This window comes from Saccopteryx leptura, chromosome 3 (genome assembly GCF_036850995.1).
Source record: "Saccopteryx leptura isolate mSacLep1 chromosome 3, mSacLep1_pri_phased_curated, whole genome shotgun sequence".
Classification (NCBI taxonomy): domain Eukaryota; kingdom Metazoa; phylum Chordata; class Mammalia; order Chiroptera; family Emballonuridae; genus Saccopteryx; species Saccopteryx leptura.
The window spans coordinates 89637838-89657237 of record NC_089505.1 but is presented as its reverse complement, the minus strand read 5'-3'; the positions used below and the strand labels follow the sequence as shown (position 1 = coordinate 89657237).

General features: G+C 44.4%; 1 protein-coding gene across 1 annotated transcript in view; it reads right to left on the bottom strand.

Annotated features, from left to right (window-relative positions):
• The window catches only part of SLC25A33 (solute carrier family 25 member 33), a 36647-nt gene that overhangs the window by 1780 nt on the left and 15467 nt on the right, over positions 1–19400 (bottom strand). The window contains exons 2-6 of the mRNA XM_066374981.1: positions 18432–18611; positions 9528–9605; positions 6232–6332; positions 4566–4632; positions 1089–1369 (exon numbers count right to left, since the gene is read on the bottom strand). Of these exons, the coding sequence (XP_066231078.1) occupies positions 1089–1369; positions 4566–4632; positions 6232–6332; positions 9528–9605; positions 18432–18611 (707 nt within the window). The remainder of the gene's footprint in view (positions 1–1088; positions 1370–4565; positions 4633–6231; positions 6333–9527; positions 9606–18431; positions 18612–19400) is intronic.

Genomic DNA, 19400 nt, shown 5'->3' with positions numbered 1-19400 from the left:
TTGGAACTGATGACGCACACCTCTGCCTAGCGGCCACCTCACAGCTCTACTTGGACAGGTAGTTACACAGACAATGAAAGAGTGAGGTCTGTTTAGAACATTTTCTTACTGGGAAACGGTCAATTAGGGACATGTATACAAAAGTACAAAATAGCTTTGAAGGGATTAAAAACAGCTTAGTTTTAATGGGCCTTAATTGTAAGATAGTTTATGGTTTTCTATTCCCAATTAAGCAAACACTGTAGCTTCACGGAAGGTGGATTTTGTGTTAAGTATGACAATACCTTCCATAAAACTTTCCTGCCTGTATCCCCTGCTCTCCCCGCAAGAGCCCTTCTCCACTGTTCAGCTTAAATGCCGCCTCCTCCTCTCTCAAACCTGGGCCCACCTGGCCCTCCCTCTCCCAGGTGCCCGCTGCGCGACACTGCCGTTGCTATCTGCCAAGCGACCTCAGCACCGCTTGTCTCCCCACTGGGGAGTCATCTACCCGGTTCTCCGTGAGCCCTGAGGCCCTCAGTCCCCTCACACACCAGGGACTCAATGACTCATTACCGAGTTCACTGCATCCATTCGTCATAGCTGACAGTACAGGAGGCGTTTGAAAACAAAGCCTGTTTTTCATGGCACAATAAACAAAGCTATTTTTTAAATAGCAGGTCAGGAGGACATTAGGTCTATAAGTCTCTAAAAAGAAAAAAAAACTTAAAAAATAAACTCTAAGGAAGCTTAACTCCTTTCAAAGAAGGAGCAGAGAGATTCTTTTTTAAGTTTGGCTCTTATGTCACTTTTTTTAAACCAAGAGATTTTAAGTAAAATCCAGACTTTTGGCTTCTTAGAAAACATCAGAAGTTCCACAGCAGCGGGCCCATATTCTGCACAGCAAGTCTGGCCACATCAGCTGGGGCTGCGCGACTCTGAGTTCCTGCTACTCACACCACCTGCGCGTGCGCGGGGAGGCCCGGCCCCGACTGGGCTCCTTTGCTACCTGCAGCAGCTGCATTCCAGCTGGCTCCAGGGGTCTGGGCACACTGACAAAGGACACGACCTGCCAGCTGTCTCACTGCTCTGGGAGGAAGAGCAACACGTACCGTGTGGATAGGCGATACAGGAGGCACAGCCCTTAGACACAGCAGCAGCTGCCATGAGTCCAAAAAAATTTGTGGAACCCTTCTTAGTCCCGTTTGCAGAGGGGGCTAGTGGAGCGTCTTTCAGATACTTCTTCAAGCTTTCATAAATAGCAAAGCAGATGATAGTTTCTGAGATCCCCGCATACGAGGCAGTTAATCCCCGATAGAAGCCGCGAATGCCTTCCGTCTGGTAAACATGGCGCGCGCACTGCAGCGTGTTCATTTGCTTGGAGCCGCGCACCCTGGAAAAGGAGACGAAGGCCAGGCAGTCAGATCACAGAGGGCGCAGGCACAGAAGATGACTGCAAATGTGAAGGAAACCAGTGGGTGACACATGTCCTCCCTGCACTGTGGGCAGGTGAGTCCAGCCTCCTGTGAACCTAGGTCCATTAGCTGGGCCACCAGCCGGCTCACAGTGTGTGCGTCTGTACAAGAGTCACAAGAACACGTTCACACCTGACTGGGCGGTGGCACAGTGGATGGAGCATTGAACTGGGATGCAGACCCAGGTTCGAGACCCCGAGGTCACCAGCTTGAGCGCGGGCTCATCTGGTTTGAGCAAAAGCTCACCAGCTTGGACCCAAGCTCGCTGGCTCGAGCAAGGGGTTACTCGGTCAGCTGAAGGCCCACGGTCAAGGCACATATGAGAAAGCAATCAATGAACAACTAAGGTGTCGCAACAAAAAATTGATAAATGATGCTTCTCATCTCTCTCCGTTTCTGTCTGTCTGTCCCTGTCTATCCCTCTCTCTGACTCTCACTCTATCTCTGTTAAAAAAAAAAAAAAAAAAAAAAAAGACGTTCACAGCCTCTGGCACGGTTTTGGAAAGAGCTGTATGGAGGAAGACATTCACTACAGAGAAGATGTAACTAACATAGTCAGAGTGCTTGAGGTGGAAAGCCGGACAAAGTGATATGTAAAAGCATAATTATAGTTATAATAAAAATGTTTTAAAAAATGCTTAAGGGGGAGGGGAGGGGCACAAGAAAACCAGATAGAAGGTGACAGAAGACAATTTAACTTTGGGGGAGGGGTACACAGCACAATCAAATGTCAAAATAATCTAGAGATGTTTTCTTTCAACATATGTACCCTGATTTATCAATGTCACTGCATTAAATTTAATAAATTAAAAAAAAAAGAAAAAGAAAATGCTTAAGAAAAACTCATCAGCCTTCAACAGGGTGGTGAGTGTGAGGGTGCTTTCTTTCTTTTTTTTTTTTTTGTGACAAGGACAGAGAGAGACAGAGAGAGGAACAGACAGGAAGAGAGAGAGATGAGAAGCATCAATTCTTTGTTGTGACACCTTAGTTGTTCACTGATTGCTTTCTCATATATGCCTTGACTGGGAGGCTACAACAGAGTGAGTGACCCCTTGCTCGAGCCAGCGACCTTGGGTCCAAGCTGGTGAGCCTTGCTCAAACCAGATGAGCCCGCGCTCAAACTGGTGACCTCAGGGTCTCGAACCTGGGTCCTCTGCATCCTAGTCTGGCGCTCTATCCACTGCGCCACCGCCTGGTCAGGTTCCATTACTTCTAAATTTATAAAATCATAAACCTCGAGTAGATTATTCAACAGCTAATCAAAAGCCTTAGGCTGGCTGCCCCTCCCTATGACAGAAGTATTCATAAACTGTATGGCTACAATGGACTCCCAAGGCCTGACAGTGTTTATACTGGTCACAGTCAGAGACCCCTCCTGCTCCCATCAGTCTCCGTGGGTCTGTCTCTTCTCTACCGTGTCTCCCCCAGGCTGTTCTTTACGTCCCAGCTGGGGTGACCTTTCCAACATAAATCTAACCATGCCACTCCCTAACACAGGGCTTCTCAGCCTGGGGACTACTGACATTTGGGGCCAGATCATTCTCTACTGTGGGGGCTGTCCTATGCACTGTAGACCCTGGTCTCTCTCCACTACTTGCCAGTAGCACCCCTCCTAAGTTGTGACAGCTAAAAATGCCTCCAGACATTGCCAAATGTCCCCTGGCGAGCAAACAAGAACTGTTCTAATGGCTTCCTCTGCCCTCCAAACAAAGCCCAGGTCCATCCCCACATTCCTTCCCAGCGCTTTTAAGGATGTGGCCCTGTTCCTTTCTCCTGCCTATCTTTCCACAATGCCCTCCTGCTCCAACACATTCGCATGTGGTACATACACTCTGGCAACCCTTCGCTTCCATACGTTCCCCAGAATTTCTGGGCACACAGTCCCTCTGCCTGCAGCCCTCTCCACTGCTGGCTAGTTCCCAGAGGGCAGGGTGGAGGCTGCGGCCACAGGAGGCCCCCAGCTGTCTCTCTCGGTCTATCCTGCCTAGCTTGCATTAGCAACCCTGCAGGGTTCTTGGGGGAAATGGAACTGAAGACCAATTTAGAGGTTACTGTGGTCACTAAGCAGGAAGAACAAACCTTAACAACCCCTACCTGTACTTCTGGGGTCTCTCTTCTTTCCTTTCTAGGTAGCTTAAAGTTAGACTGGATTAGCTGAAGTTTCCAGTGCCCCACACAGGTTACACAGGGTTCTTAGGCAGAATCCTATCACAACGCCTCACTTACCATCACCACTTATCTCAAGTTGCAGTAGTTACTGGGCCATGGCTTGACTTAACTATTAAGTAGGCATATTACTATATTGTAATTTAAGAAAACATTAACTTGTTTCCATTGCTTCTATTATTCTAAATAGGGCTTGCAGGCTTTCCTGGACCACCAAAGAAATCTGCAGCCCGAACACGAGTTTTAGGGCAGAAACCTGTGCATTGAGGGCCTTGGAGATTAAAGTGGCCCTTCCGAGGCCTGAAGGCACTCGCTGTTCTGCCCTCACTGTCATCCTCCCACTTGAAAGAGAAGGCATCGTGGGAGAGCCCACAGCGCTGCAACCAGGGTGGGGTTAGCCGAGAGCAGAGACCCCTGGCTGTCGGAGGTCAGGACTGCAGGTCTTTTTTACAGAGACAGAGAGAGAGAGGGATAGAGGGATAGATAGAGACAGACAGAAACTGAGAGAGATGAGAAGCATCAATCATCAGTCTTCATTGTGACACCTTAGTTGTTCATTGATTGCTTTCTCATGTGCCTTGACCGTGGGCCTTCAGCAGACCAAGTAACCCCTTGCTCGAACCAGCGACCTTGGGAACAAGCTAGTGAGCTTTGCTCAAACCAGATGAGCCTGCACTCAAGCTGGAGACCTCGGGGTCTCAAACCTGGGTCATCCGCATCTGAATTTGATGCTCTATCCACTGCACCACCGCCTGGTCAGGCTCGTGACCATTTCTGTTGGTCTCTGTACCCCACAATGCTTCACAGCATGAATGTCCGACAAAAGAAGCAGCTGTAAAGTTCACATTCAGGAAGAACAAGGACTCTGTGCACTGTCCTCCATAGGTGGGATGGGAAAAAACATCCCGGAGAATTCTTGTATTAAGGAAACAACAATTGATAACTTACTTCCGTTCTAGCTGCATCCGGGTTTTAACCATCCATATTGGATTCATTAAGGAATTTGTGACAAAAGCTGGAAGAAGAAAAAAAGAACAGGAAATGTCATCATTGAACACAGCCAATGCTGATTAAAATTGTCTATTCTGTTTGATAAACATTAATAATGGGCTTTCAATGGTTATAATAAAAATGGATAGTAGGAAACATTACATTTCTGTACTGCAGACAAAAGCTACCGTCCCCTAACATGTAACATCTGTCCGTATGTTGAACCTACAAGAAATCTCTCCAATTTCCAGAACCCAGTCTAGAGTTTCCAGCCTCTAGGGGGTGCTGTTGACATTTCTGTCAATGTGATTCCTATGGTAAGTATGAAACCATTCTAAAACTCAATTTATAAACATTAGGTCCAGAATAATTTGTTTTTAAAAGTTGCTGTCCTAATCCAAAAGTTTGCCTTATATCAAACTTAAAATAGAAGGAACTAAATCTCCATTTAACTAAATTCAAACTTAGGCATTTGAATACCTGACTATTCATTTAGGAAATTGAAATTTTAACACTGATCTTCTTTACAGAAACCCATTTTTCAGTAAGTCTTCCCCATCTTAACATTGCTAATCATCTCAGACCACCCAAAACAAAGCAGCGGCACGCCACCAGTGGCTGTCCTTGAAGCCCGCATCCCCCCACCTCCCAGTCCCAAGCACATTCATCAGATACTAGGAACCTACAGTGTTTCAAAAAACTCCCTCCAGGTCCACTTTATATACCAAGGGTTCTTCTAAGTGAATTTTGCAAAAGTTACAGAATGGATGAACAGTGCTTAACTCACTATTGGCCTCAGAGTGAAATACCTCACTTCCTCCTCAGCTCCGCACTCAGCACAAATGTCTGGCTTGTGTCGAAGCAGCTTTAACATTAGTTACTATCAAGAGTTCAGAAGTTACTATCAACAACTAGTCAGACGGGTTCCTAGTACTTTACTTGACATAGAAAGGTGGATGGAACTGGTGCATGAACTTCACAGGCTGGCAGAAGGTGGAAAGTTTTCACAAAATGCCAATTTAAGTTCTCTAATACCCCTTTCAAGTTAAACAGACATAAACCTTACATATAAAGATATAGTCCTCTTTCAGCAATCTACAAGTACATGTTTTTTGCCTGTATTTCTTGGGCGGGGGGGGGGGGGGGGAATCCTGTTATAAACTTCTTACAGTAAGTGGGTTGACTCCTCAAAAGAGGAGCTCTCTGATCTGTCCCCAGTGCCCACCCTCATCGTAGAATGCATGTGTTGAGGACACAGGGTGTGCTGGATGGACACCATGGGGAGTCATGAGAAAAGCAGCTCAAATGTGAGAAAATAACTGAATGAAACAGATATGAAAAACACAATAAAATCCCTTTTAATGAAGCATTACACCAACGACTAGCATACATGGAACATGTATATTTTGATGAAGAAAAAAAAAGCTTTAGTGGTCAAAGAAACAGGAACCAAGTTACAAACTGATCTTAAACACTCATATTTCATCAGTTCTAACATAAAACTTTTGAAAAATTATTTTAGATGCAAAAGAAGCAGAGAGCTAATTTCTAATTCCTGGAAAAGGCTATTTATTGGGCACAACACATGCTTTAGGAGGGTAAGAAGCTTCTCTTCACCACGTACCTGCGGAGCCAGCTGAGAAAATGTGCACAATGTTGCTATTAGGCACGAAGATGCCATTGAACTGCTCTTTGGCTTTGGAGTAACATGCAAAGTACACAGCCCTGTCAGGACAAAGAGAGAACGCTATGAAGACATCAGTACAACACTATAAATATGTCTGTCCCTCCACAACCTCTGAAAAACTTGGGGAAATAATAAGAGCAGGAAGTTAACATGTAATCAGAAGCTTGATTGATTAAAACTAAAACCTGCTGCAGGCACCCTCGGGAAGGTCCAGCCCGTCCCTCCAGAAAGAATTCAGGGACGGGAATGTCCAAAATAATTGAGGAAAATGAGATTTTGATAATACACAAAGTTCACCTACATTCTTCATTCTGGATAAAAGCCAATCTTTGAGCACCAACATATCCTGTAACTTTTAAAATGTGTAATATTTCTAAAAATATACATTTGTCCTGTCTACTCCAAAATGAGTAGGCAGCAAGTAATGTGAACGTCTTTTGGATGACTCAGGACCATACGGCAACAGCCTGTTTGCACAAAGAGCCCCCCGGAATATGCTCTCTACCCCGAGTGCACATTGTAGGTGCCGGGCAGCCTCCCCCACAGCTCCGGGTCCTGCGTCTTCTCTTCATCTCTGTCTGCCCTCCCCCCTCTGTCTTCTCCCCTGTGGGGCTAGAGGAGCGACCAGCTGGGACTGTCCCTGCCCCTTCACCAGCAACACCAAGGAAAATGCTGCTTTCTTTCAGCTGGTCAATGGATCATAACATATCATTTTATTTCTTTTTCTAAAATTTTTATTTATTGATTTTAGCGAGAGAGGAAGAGAAAGAGTGAGACAGGAATATCAACCTGTTCCTGTATATGCCCTGATCGGGGACCAAACTGGCAATTTCTGTGCTTCAGGACAATGCTCTAACCAACTGAACTATCTGACCAGGGCTTTAGAATTTATTTTCAACTTAAGATCCTGATTACTTATCATTATTGTGTTATAAAACAGCCTTCTGTGTTCTCTAGGTCCAACCGTTGTAAATGGGTGTGGCAGCAGGAATCTACATCAGATTAACAGGTGTTAACAAATTGGTGCTGTATACCGGAAGGTAGGGCTCGAAAACGTGTCTTATGTTTGCCATCTATTAAGAATGCATACTTCATAACTAGTACTTTCTGTTTTGTGTGTGTGTGTGTGTGTGGCAGAGACAAAGAGAGTTAGAGAGAGGGACAGATAGGGATAGACAGGAAGGGAGAGATGAGAAACATCAATTCTTTGTTGCGGCTCCTTAGCTGTTCATTGATTGATTTCTCATATGTGCCTTGTCTGGGGGTCTACAGCAGACCGAGTGACCCCTTGCTCAAGCCAGCGACCTTGGGCTCAAGCTGGTGAGCCCTGCTCAAACCAGATGAGCCTGCACTCAAGCTGGCGACCTTGGGGTCTCGAACCTGGGTCCTACACATCCCAGTCCAATGCTCTATCCACTGCGCCACCACCTGGTCAGGCTAATACTTTCTATTTTTAAAAAGGATTATTCACATATGCTACGAAATTCTAAAGGACCAAAAAGGTTTGATAAAAATCTGCATTAATGGCCTGGGCCAGTTGGCTCAGTAGTAGAGTGTCAGCCCAACATGTGGATGTCCTGGGTTCAATTCCGTCAGGGCACACAGGGAAGAACCCATCTGCTTTTCCACCTCTCCCTTTCACTTTTCTCTCTCTCTTCCCCTTCTGCAGCCAGGGCTCCACTGGAGTGAACTGGCACCTGGAGCTGAGGATGGCTCTATGGCTTCTGCCTTAGGCGCCTAAACAAGAGTTTGGTTGCTAAGCAACAAAGCAAGGCCCCAGATGGGCAGTGTCTCACCCCCTACTGGGCTTAGCAAGTGGATCCCAGTTGGGGTGCATGCGGGAGTCTGTCTCTGCCTTCCCTCTTCTTACCGAATTTAAAAAAAAAATCTGCATTAATGGTTTGCACATAAACAAATCATTCTTGTGTTCTGTGTATAAACTGGAGTCTTGATCTGCAGAATTCTAGAAGCTTTTCGTCTTCACTTTATGAAGCACTCCCTTTTTTTTAACATTCTCATTTTTGATATAAACATTATTTCCCCTTAAAGTCTATTCAAGTATTACATGGACTAAGTGTCCCATCCCTGTCACCCAGCTCCCCTCCCAGGAGGCAATCATTTTAAATTTTATTTACTGGTTTTAGAGAGAGAGAAAGGAAGAGGAGAGAGACAGAGATAGGAAAATCTGTTCCTGCAAGTGCCCTGACCGGGGATGGAACCCGCAACCTCTGCACACAGGACTACGTTCTAATCAATCGCACTATCTGGCCAGGACAGAAGGGAATTTGTAGAAGCAGTTTCTTACCTACTCTTCAGTGACAGACCACACACACACACACACACACACACACACTCACTCACTCACTCACCTATTCACTTTTACGTTCACACGTGTCCATCTGCATATCAGCACTGCCCAACAGAACTTTCTGCACAAATGGAATGTTCTAGATCTATGGCCTCTTCTGACACAGGGGCCACTAGCTCCATGTGAATATTAAGTACGTGAAATGTGGCTAGTGAGACCAAGGAGCTGAACTTTTCATTTTAATTAATTTTTAGAACCCCATGTGGCCACTGGCTATTGTGTCTGGACAGTGTAGATTAAAGAGAATTAGGCCTTGCAATAAAAATGAGGATGTTGTTTCATATAAAGCGTAGAAGCCTTTAAAGTTCCTTCAGATCAGCGCTTCCAGATGCACACGGACCACCGGGGGATCTTTGGTGGAACACAGGCTGTGATGGAGGTCTGGGGCATGGTCCCAGAGTGTCTATTTCTAATAAACTCCCAATAAGATTCTGGTAATTTACATACAAAATCCATTTACATTCTTCATTCTGGATACATGCCAATCCTCTGAGCAACAACATATATTGTAACTTTTAAATTGTGTAGTATTTCTAAAATATGCCACACTGCTCCTGTTTAACACCACAATGAGCATATGTAATTGGGGCGAGGGGCGGGCAGTGCTGCTGACCACGCACCACATTTACCTAGAAAGAAGGGTCCAGGGATGAGGGCAGACTCACTTTCAACTTAATAAAATAACTAGATCTCTTTCTCACACATGTACTCAAGACTCACCAACAGTTATCTCTATTGGCTGTCAGATATTTAGGCAAATCCCCCACAGAAGAAACTGGCTTTCTAGCAGTGTGGCCTTTAGGTAAGAGAAGACTCAGTGTATTACATCCGTATGCAGGGAACCAGCTGCAAGTTGAATGCTTACCTTGATGGTGCAACTCCAACCAGATTTGGACCCAAGCCTCTAAAAAGTGACTTTGGTCCCTCATTCTCCAAGATCGACCTGAGTGGGAAAAAAAAATGTATCTTTGAAATCCTCAGGCAAGACCTATGCAAAACAAGCTGTCTGTCCGCCTTCCCGTTAGCTCCCTGCATAATGAACAGATTGTTTACAAGACGCAGACCTCTTGATTATATTACAATATAGAATCAGAAGGCCTAACATTAACATGGTGAAAAGAGCAGCATCAGTCTGCCACATACACGAGAAGCCTTTCCCCTGTTTACGCAGGAGCATGCTGTCCGGGGCTGGACACTAAAACGCTGGAAGGGACAGCAAGCACCCGCCAGGTCTCACATGGGGAACCATGTCCTCATCATAACCAGGCTCACTGGAAACAGGCTTAGAGACTTCTCTGGATGGCACTTCTGCATTTACTCCTTATTCACACTAATCCTGTTGTCCAGATTCTTACCTACCATAGGAGAGCCCTAAACAGGGACAGAGGGAATAGAAAAAACCAATAATCTTCATAGGCTGGATGGATATTATTCAAAGCCAAAGCCGAGTATCTCAAGTTCAAAGAGGACACTGTGCCAGCTTTTCTTTTGAATTTTTCTTATTGTGGTAACATATAGACGACATAAATGTTTACCACTGTAACTGTTTTTAAGTGGACAGCTCGGTTGTATTAAGTGCATTCACAGTGTTGTGCAGCCGTCGCCACCATCATCTCCAGAACTTTTTCAGCTTCTCAAGCTGAACTTCCACACCCACCAACACTAGCTCTCCATCCCTCCCAGACCCTGGCAGCCACTATTCTTTCTCTCTATGAGCTGGACTATTCTAGGGACCCCATAGGGTTTCCCTGTTTTGTTTTTTCCCGCCTCCCTAATCTATAACCGATGGATTTCTACCTCCTTAGGGCTTCCCCTTTGATTCTGATGTAGGAAATAAGTGATGAAACTGCCATTTTCTGGAGCATTTTCTCAGTCCATTGAGATTTTGCTTCTTGGAAATGGTCAGTTTGATTCAAATAAACCCATAAAAATTCTCTACAGGTTTGAACATTTCTTACATTGAGAGTGTGTTCCAGACAACTAGGAAGGCACGTCCCAGTACCAGGACAGTATAAATGTCTTTTCTCTTTTCTTTTCATGGCATATGAGCAAGGCCAAAGCATGTATTTAAAACAAGACCTAGTCATAATAATGGAATGTTACTCAACGATAAAAAGTATTGTTACACAAACAAGTATAAACCTCAAGAAACACTGGGTTAAGTGAAAGACACAAGAAACCATAAACATATTGTATGACTTCATTTGTATAAAAGTCCAGAGGAGACAAATCTGGGGGAGGTGTTTCTCTTAGCGGAGATGAAATGTTTGAAAATCACATTGTCATGATGGTTGCACAGAACTCTGTGAACATGCTAAAAACAGTCCACTGCTTTAAACGGGTAAGTTGTATGTAAATTACATCTTAATTAGCCATTAAAAGAAAAACAAACCTGCAAGGAGGAAAGAAAAGCTCACTGAGAGAGAAGAAAATCGATAGGAACAAAGTTTAAAACAAAGTTTAGTGTTTGTGTTAAATCAATCACTGACAATAGGTGACTGAGGACACTGGGATATGGACTGTAGATTAGTTAAACACTAGTATATCAATATTAATTTCCTGAATTGAAACTGCTGTGGTTTTTTTTAAATTTTTATTTTTATTTAATTAATTTTTATTTATTTATTCATTTTAGAGAGGAGAGGGAGAGAGAGAGAGGAGAGGGGGAGGAGCTGGAAGCATCAACTCCCATATGTGCCTTGACCAGGCAAGCCCAGGGTTTCGAACCAGCAACCTCAGCATTTCCAGGTCGACGCTTTATCCACTGCGCCACCACAGGTCAGGCCGAAACTGCTGTGGTTTTATGAGCATCCTTGTTCTTAGGAAATAAATGCTGAAGAATTAAGGGCAAAGGGCATGATAAGCGTAACCTTAAGTGGTTCAGAAAAAATATGTAAGTGTATAGGAAAAGACTGAGGAAGCACATGTGGCCAGATGCTAACAATGACTGGCTCCAGGTAAAGAGTACAGGCAAGTTCTTTGTACCATTTCCATAACTGTTCTGCAAGTTTGAAATTACTTCAGACTTAAAAGTTCTTTTTAAAAAATAAGCTACAGGTCATAAGTTGTAAAAATATTAAACTCATGTTTATAGCCCAAAAGTTATGGGAACAGGGCTGTACAAAGACAATTCTTGGGTTTCTGTAAAACGCGCCAAATGAAGTCATAGAGCTCTAGTGAATTTTCACACTAGACAAAACCAAGTCACCTGGCCCTAACAGAGGCAGGAGAATTGAGCATTTTCAACTTTAAGTACTTTACTTCTACTCTCTTACAACGACTGAGCTTTTTTTTTTGGTATTCTTCCGAAGCTAGAAACGGGAAGAGACAGTCAGACAGACTCCCGCATGCGCCCACCAGGGGGCGTCGCTCTGTCAAGACCAGAGCCACTCTAGCGCCTGGGGCAGAGGCCAAGGAGCCATCCCCAGCGCGCAGGCCATCTTTGCTCCAATGGAGCCTCGGCTGCAGGAGGGGAAGAGAGAGACAGAGAGGAAGGAGAGGGGGAAGGGTGGAGAAGCAGATGGGCGCTTCCCCTGTGTGCCCTGGCCGGAAATCGAACCCGGGACCCCTGCACACCAGGCTGATGCTCTACCAATGAGCCAACCGGCCAGGGCCACGACTGAGCTTCTAAGAAGTCAAGTTCTCTGAACAAAAATTTTTCTTACATAACACCTTGGAGTGACTTATACTTTATAGTACATAAAAGATTTTTTCAAATGGTCGGTATACTCAAAATGTTTAAAGTTTAGATTCTATCTGTGGTTCTCACTAACGTCCAGTGTGCTGCCAGCCCAGGAGCCATTTAAACACAATTAGGGACTCTGGCTCCGGGAAGGCCGAAGCCTCTCATCTATAATGCAGCGGGGAACAGGCGTCCTCAAGTGACTCGGCCTCTCCAGAACTGCAGAGAGACTGTCTCCATAGTGACGCGCATTAACAGTGGGCACGAAGTCAAATCTGTTACATAAGTCAAACTTCTAACCTTGCTGGATGTGTACAAAACCTTTCGGGTACAATCAAGCTCCTACTATAAATGGTACACTTCAGCCTCAAAATAAAGCATGTTAAGATCCAGACTAGTTTTCCCATAGTCTTAAAAAGTTTCATTTAGGAATGAAATGCAAAAAGAAACTAGGGTCTTATTTGGAGCATTTCATCTTCACTAGTTTTATTTTTATTTTATTTTATTTTATTTTATTTTTTTAGCAAGAGACAGGAAGGGAGAGAGATGAGAAGCATCACCTAGTAGTTGTGGCTCCTTCATTGGTCACTGATTGCTTCTTACATGAACCTCAATGTGAGAAGCAATCGGGGGTGTGTTAGGGGGCTCCAGCCAAGCCAGTGACCCCTTGCTCAATCCAGTGACCATGGGGTCATGTCTAGGATCCCATGCTCAAGCTGGCAACCCTATGGTCAGGCTGGCAAGCCTGTGCACAAGCCAGCGACCTCAGGGTTTCAAACCTGGGACCTCAGTGTCCCAGGTCGATGCTCTATCCACTGTGACACCACCGGTCTGGCTCACCTTCACTAGTTTCAGATCACAATCCAACACAAAGATCTCATCTGAACACTTCTCTTTTATTTTGATAAGATAGAGACTAGATCACTAGTATATTACTTTTCAGATTTAAAAGGCCCCTGAGTAAAAATTACCTGAGTAATGTAAGTAATAGGAGGAGCTCTGATTTATAAAACAAAAAAGATTAAGTCGTGAGAGTTTTTAAAGCAGATACCTCAAATAAATTGAGATATTATTCCCCTTTGGCAAATTTAACAGAGAGAGCCTTTTCAAGTAACTGTAATCAAAATATAAAGGTTAAGCTCTGGTTGGATAGCTCAGTTAGAGCATCATCCCAAAGCGCAGAGGTTGTGGGTTTGATCCCTCCCTGGTCAGGGCGCATACAGAGCAGATTAATGTTTCTGTCTCTCTCTCCCTTCCTCTCTCTCCAAAATCAATAAAATAAACATAAAAAATATATATAGGCTATTAGTGCTGCCATAGAGAAAATGTTTTCTCTCACAGGTTATCCTGAGACACAAGCAATCGCTGATTTGCATTATGAAAAATAAATTTCCTGAAAACAAAGTCTGTTGTCTTTTGAGTCTTGTAAGGTAGTACTTCCTGAAAGAATGACTAATAATAATCAACCTAACCATTCTCACCACCCTTGCTTAGGAATGGTTACTGGAAGAATCTGACAGCAGGCCAATAACCCAGGAGAGAGAAGAGAGGGTGGCTTCAACCGGGGTTAAAAGCAGTGCCCTCTACTAGATCGCCCTAAAGAACAACGCTCCTTATGGGGGCACACTGTAGGGGGGTAACTGACAGACTACACTTAGCACTTATTAGCAGGAAGACGTGCATTTCCCCTGAAGAGTGAGTGTGCTTTCTTTAGAAGAGAACTATTATGTAGTATGATATTCCGCTTTTTGCCTTGGCTACTAGGAAGTGTGGTTATAAATCTTATATTTAAAAAGTACAGAAGTGCGTGTTATGATTGCAGCTGCTATTTATTATTTACACGGAGGGGTGTGTGCTGAGCTCTTTCTATGCGATACCTTACTGGTGTGCCAAAGTTCATTCGTTCATTCTGTTTGAACTTGAATGCTTGCTATGGGACTGGCAGCATTCTAGGTGGTTGGGGACATCTTGGTGATCAAAGCAAAGCGGAGTCCCTGCCTCCAAGGAATTCCCATTTGGTGGGGACAGGGAGAGAAAACAAATACAATGAAGGGCGGTGGTTCCTGCTGGGGTAAAAATAAGGCAGGAAGGGGGGATGGAGCGTCGCGGAGGAGACTCGGTTTTAAATAGTCACTGCAAGGCAAGGCGTTCCTGCAAAGGTGACAACTGGGAGCCAGCCAGGCTGACAATGTCCAAAGGCCCTTAGGCAAATCTGTCAGTGTTCCTCGCCTTTTAAAGGGACAGCAAGGAGGACAGTGCAGTTGAAGGGGTGTGGGAGGGACTGAGGGGAGAGAAGTGACGGCAGGGGTGACAGCTGTGTGGAAACTGGCGGCTACAGGGACACAGGAGAGAGCAGTCCCTGCAGGGATCTGAGCAAGGATCTCGGCTGAGGACAGATGCCGATGCAGAGGGAAGCAGGTCTCAGGCAGGCCAGTCAGGGGCTCATGCTGTAACACCAGTGAGACCTGGTGGCTTCCCTCAGGAGAGCAGTGGAGGAGGAAGTGACAAGGCCTCAGATAATGCACGTGTTCTGAAGGCAGAATAGACAGAACCTGTCTGCGTGGCTGTGAGAATAAGATCCTGGGAGACTGAGGCTTCAGATCTGTGTGGCGCGAGGACAGAGGTGCTGTGACTGCCAGAGAGAGACTGGGAGTTCAGTTCTGCAGTTATGCTCTGGGTGCCCTACACACACCAGGGGATGTCAAACAGGCAGTGGATGTACAGTGGGTTCAGCGGAGAAGACTGGGCTCTGAGCCCTGGGGCCCTCCAACAACAGGCTGACAGGTTGGACGCTCAGCAGCCAGGACGCAGGTGAATGTGAGTCCAGGAGTCTATGAGCTGGAACCCTGGCCTGCAGCAGAAGCAGAGCCCCCGCTGGGCATTTGCGATTGTTCGCTGCTTTGTGATCTTTCTTTGAAACAGGTAATATACATCAAAAATGGCCTAAGCCTGATCTGTGATGGCGTAGTGGATAAAGCATTGACCAGGAATACTGAAGTCTTCAGGCTTGCCCGGTCAAGGCACATTCAGGAAGCAACTGATGAGTTAATGCTTCCCGCTCCTCCCCACCCTATTTCTCTCTCTGCCTCTCATTCATTCTTGCTCTCCTCTCTCTAAAAATCAATAAAATCTAAAAGGGACCTTGAGCAAGTCGTTTAACTCCAATTTGCATTTTCCTCATCTATAAAGTTCCTCATCTAATAACTCTTCATAGTGATCATCTCATTAGGTTGGTGTTGAAAAATCAATGAAATAATCCTTCATAAAAGTAGCCATTTTAGGCCACTGGCCGGCTGGCTCAGTGGTAGAGTGTTGGCCTGGCATGTGGAAGTCCTGGGTTCGATTCCTGGTCAGAGCACACAGGAGAAGTGCCCATCTGCTTCTCCAGCCCTCTCCCTCTCGCTTCTCTCTCTTCTCCTATAGCCATGGCTCGATTAGAGCGAGTTGGCCCCGGGCGCCGAGGATGGCTCCACAGCCTCCATCTCAGGTGCTAAAAAATGGCTCTGGTTGCAATGGAGCAATGGCCCCAGATGGGCAGAGCACTGCTCCCTAGTGGGCTTGCTAGGTGGATTCCCACTGGACACATGTGGGAGGAGTCTGTCTCCTCTAACTAAAAAAATAGCCATTTTAAAGTTGAAAACTATTATATATCAGCTGAGAATCTTAATAATGTACATATATGAAGCCAAGGATATCAAGTTTTAATAAAATAGCTTGGGTGAAAAAAATGACACTTTTTCTAACAAAATTTCACTACAATAAGAATTTTACTTAAAATTCCATTATTTATATATATATGTGTGTGTGTATATATGTGTATGTGTATATATATACATATTATTATTTTTTTTTTTTAGAGAAAGACAGGAAGAGAGAGATGAGAAGCATCAACTCATGGTTATAGCATGTTAGTTGTTCAATGCTTCTCATACAAGCCTTGCCTAGGGGCTTCAGCTGAGCCAGTGACCACTTGTTCAAGTCAGCAACCTTTGTGCTCATGCCAACAACCTGGGATCATGTTGATAATCCCACACTCAAGCCATCGACCTTGGGATTTTGAACCTGGGTCCTCAGCATCCTAGGTTGATGCTCTATCCACTGCACCACCAGAGGTTAAGGCTGTATTTTGATGTGAATGTAGAATCAGTGGTTTATAAAGTGCTCATGTGTAAGTGCTGTCTCATCCCCACGTGGCCGTGGCTGCTCACCCATGAGTGAAACCAGTGTCCGTGTGCACTGCTGAAGGCACTGCTCTTGGATTTTAAAAGATAGAGAGGCCTTAAACAATGGTCCTAACTGGGGAGGAAAAAAATACATAAATATATATGGAGAGAGAGAGAGAGAGAGAGAGAGAGTGTGTGTGTGTGTGTGTGTGTGTGTGTGTGTGTGTGTGTGTTACTGGAGCCAAAGAGAGACACCGGAGACGCAGGCCACGCAACCTAAAACTCCTGACCTACAGAAGTGGTCGGATTTAGCTTCTGTACCTGACGGACTTGGCCCCGCTGCCACCCACAGCTTTTGGGTGACAGAGTCCCAGTCACAGTGAATCTATATAACTCTGCCAGTCGTGAGTTATTAGGCAAGCACATAAGAGGAAGTTCATTTTGGATATTAGTAAAGTTGGCAAATTACATGTCTCTGTCATTACGTCCAAAGCCCTTGATGTTCCTCAGAAAAATAGTGTCATTTGGGGCACTGACACTGCCCAAACGTATAAAAAGGCAAACCAGTTTGGCGATGTTTCATGGTCAGCTTCCAGGAGGCCGTGAGGCTGTCGCTCTCCTTCCTGAGATGAGAGGGGCCTCCCATCTGTGTCCCATCTCCTGAGTCCATCCCTAACCGGCTGCCTCAGGGCTTTCGCTCCCTTCCTTCAAGTTTAAACTGAAAAAACGGATCCTCCTGGGCTGTCAGGGGCCAGCCTCCTCCCCTGCTGGGCTTCTGATTCCCCCACTGGGGACCTTGCCCTCAGCAGCTGGTCTTGCATCCAGTTTTGCTCAATAAGTTTGGATGCACCCTCATCCACGCATTTGGCATGGATGCCTGGGTGACGTGTAAGAAGGCTTTACAAACAAAACATACCTAAAAATAAATTAAGTGCTTTCCAACTCATTTTTCCTTATCTAAAATGTGACTGAACTCTGTCCAAAGTGCTATGTGTTGTGGTTATTCAGAGCATTTCCACTTACTCTATCTTTTTCTAACATTTCCCAGCTAAGCAATAACACCGATAAATAGCCATGCCTTTAAAAAAAAAAGTTTTTTATTTATTCACTTTTAGAGAGGAGAGATAGAGAGAGAAGGGGGGAAAAGCAGAAAGCATCAACTCCCATATATGCCTTAACCAGGCAAACCCAGGGTTTTGAAACGGCGACCTCAAGTGTTCCTATCAGGTGTAGTTAAATTCAACCATCATTCACTGAACATCTCTTTTAAAGCACAAGGGCCCGAGATATTGTCAAGAGTTCTTCTGAATTTCTGACTTTGCCTTAAGCATAGATACCAAAAGTCAGATTCAATTTGTGAATACTTAACTACTTCATAAGCAAATGAGACATTTTTAATGCAGTAAAAATAATAAATTAGGCAGGTAGTCTAGGAATGAAACAAAAATGTTAAAAATCATTTTACTAAATATATATTGAAACTTTTCTATAAGTGTAGAATTATTTCCAAATAAAAAGTAAAAATTAAAACATTCTGTTTCCAGATTACTTCCTCTCAAAATATTTAAAACCCTTCTTGTGTGAAACTTAAAATTTTTAATTCCATTCTACCATCCTGTAGCTTCCTGCTAGCCCTCAAAAGAGTTTGGGCAGTAACACTCTGATACAACAATTCAAGTAGGAGTTCTTGGTTTGCGTTGTTAGGCTTGCCTAACTGTCCCTGGATGGTGACTACATGCACACTGGGTGCCTGCTGCCAAGGGAGCGAGGTCAGAGTTCAAAGGTATTGGTACAGAAACCTAATTCTTCAGTTTGGACAAAGGCTGTGCAAACAGAACATCCCATCCGATGGGCTTAATAAACGTTCTGTATTGAGAGTGGGGGCGGGGGTGTGGCAGGGGCCCAGAAGGGAGACTGAACTTACTTCAGAACCTGTAAAAGTCCAGGTGTCACTGATGTTGGTCTCACCATGCCAGCTCCACTAATGGTCCCCAGATGAACCTGAGGATAATAGACCGTCCGGAGAGCCAATCTCGAAGACTGCAGCCTCGTCTTAATGACTTCTAGTGGACAAGTGAAAATAGCACCAACCGTGCCCCCACACCTGTGAGAAGAGAAATCATGACAGGATCAGAAAAGCTATGCCATACCCTACACCAATGGTTCTCAAACTTTTTGAAGTCGGGGCACATTTAAAATCCTACAAATAATTGTAGGTGCACTCTATACAAATTTCTGAGAAATGTTATAATAATTAAGTCAAATATTAAAGAAAAAAAAAACTCCAAGTGTGCTTTTATGGTAATTAAATGAAATAAATACGACAAAATTAAATTTATTCTGACATTAGAAAACATTTTTATGTTACATTTTTTGAGTTACGCTTTTTAGAATTTGTAAAAAAAGTTATCTTTTTATATATATATAGATACATTCTTAGTAAGATTTAGTAAATTTGGCAGGTCCCCGTGCAAATATGTTAAGTTTTTAATTCTTGTGTTTATGAGAAACATGAGCCTGATGTGTCCTAGTGATTTCTTCAATGTTTGGGCATATATTTGAAAGGCAAACTCTCATTTCCTCATCAATACATTGAAGAATTCCTCTCTTTTTACTCTTAATTGTGTTGAGTGCAGAAAACCCCCACCATACATACCATCTTAACTTTATACCAAAGGATAGAAGAAACTTGCCTCCAGTCTTTCCGGGGAACATGGGGGGTAGTGTAAACACCACAGCTTAACAGCTTTTTGCAACTTAATCAGGCAAGTGAGGTGGGGGGTTGGGCAGACTGTCAGCTTACAGCCAATTCCCCACACCTTTGTCCCCCAAATATCTAAACTCTAAAAACCCTGTTGGTTTTTTGGTCCCCAACAGGTACATATTTCTCTGG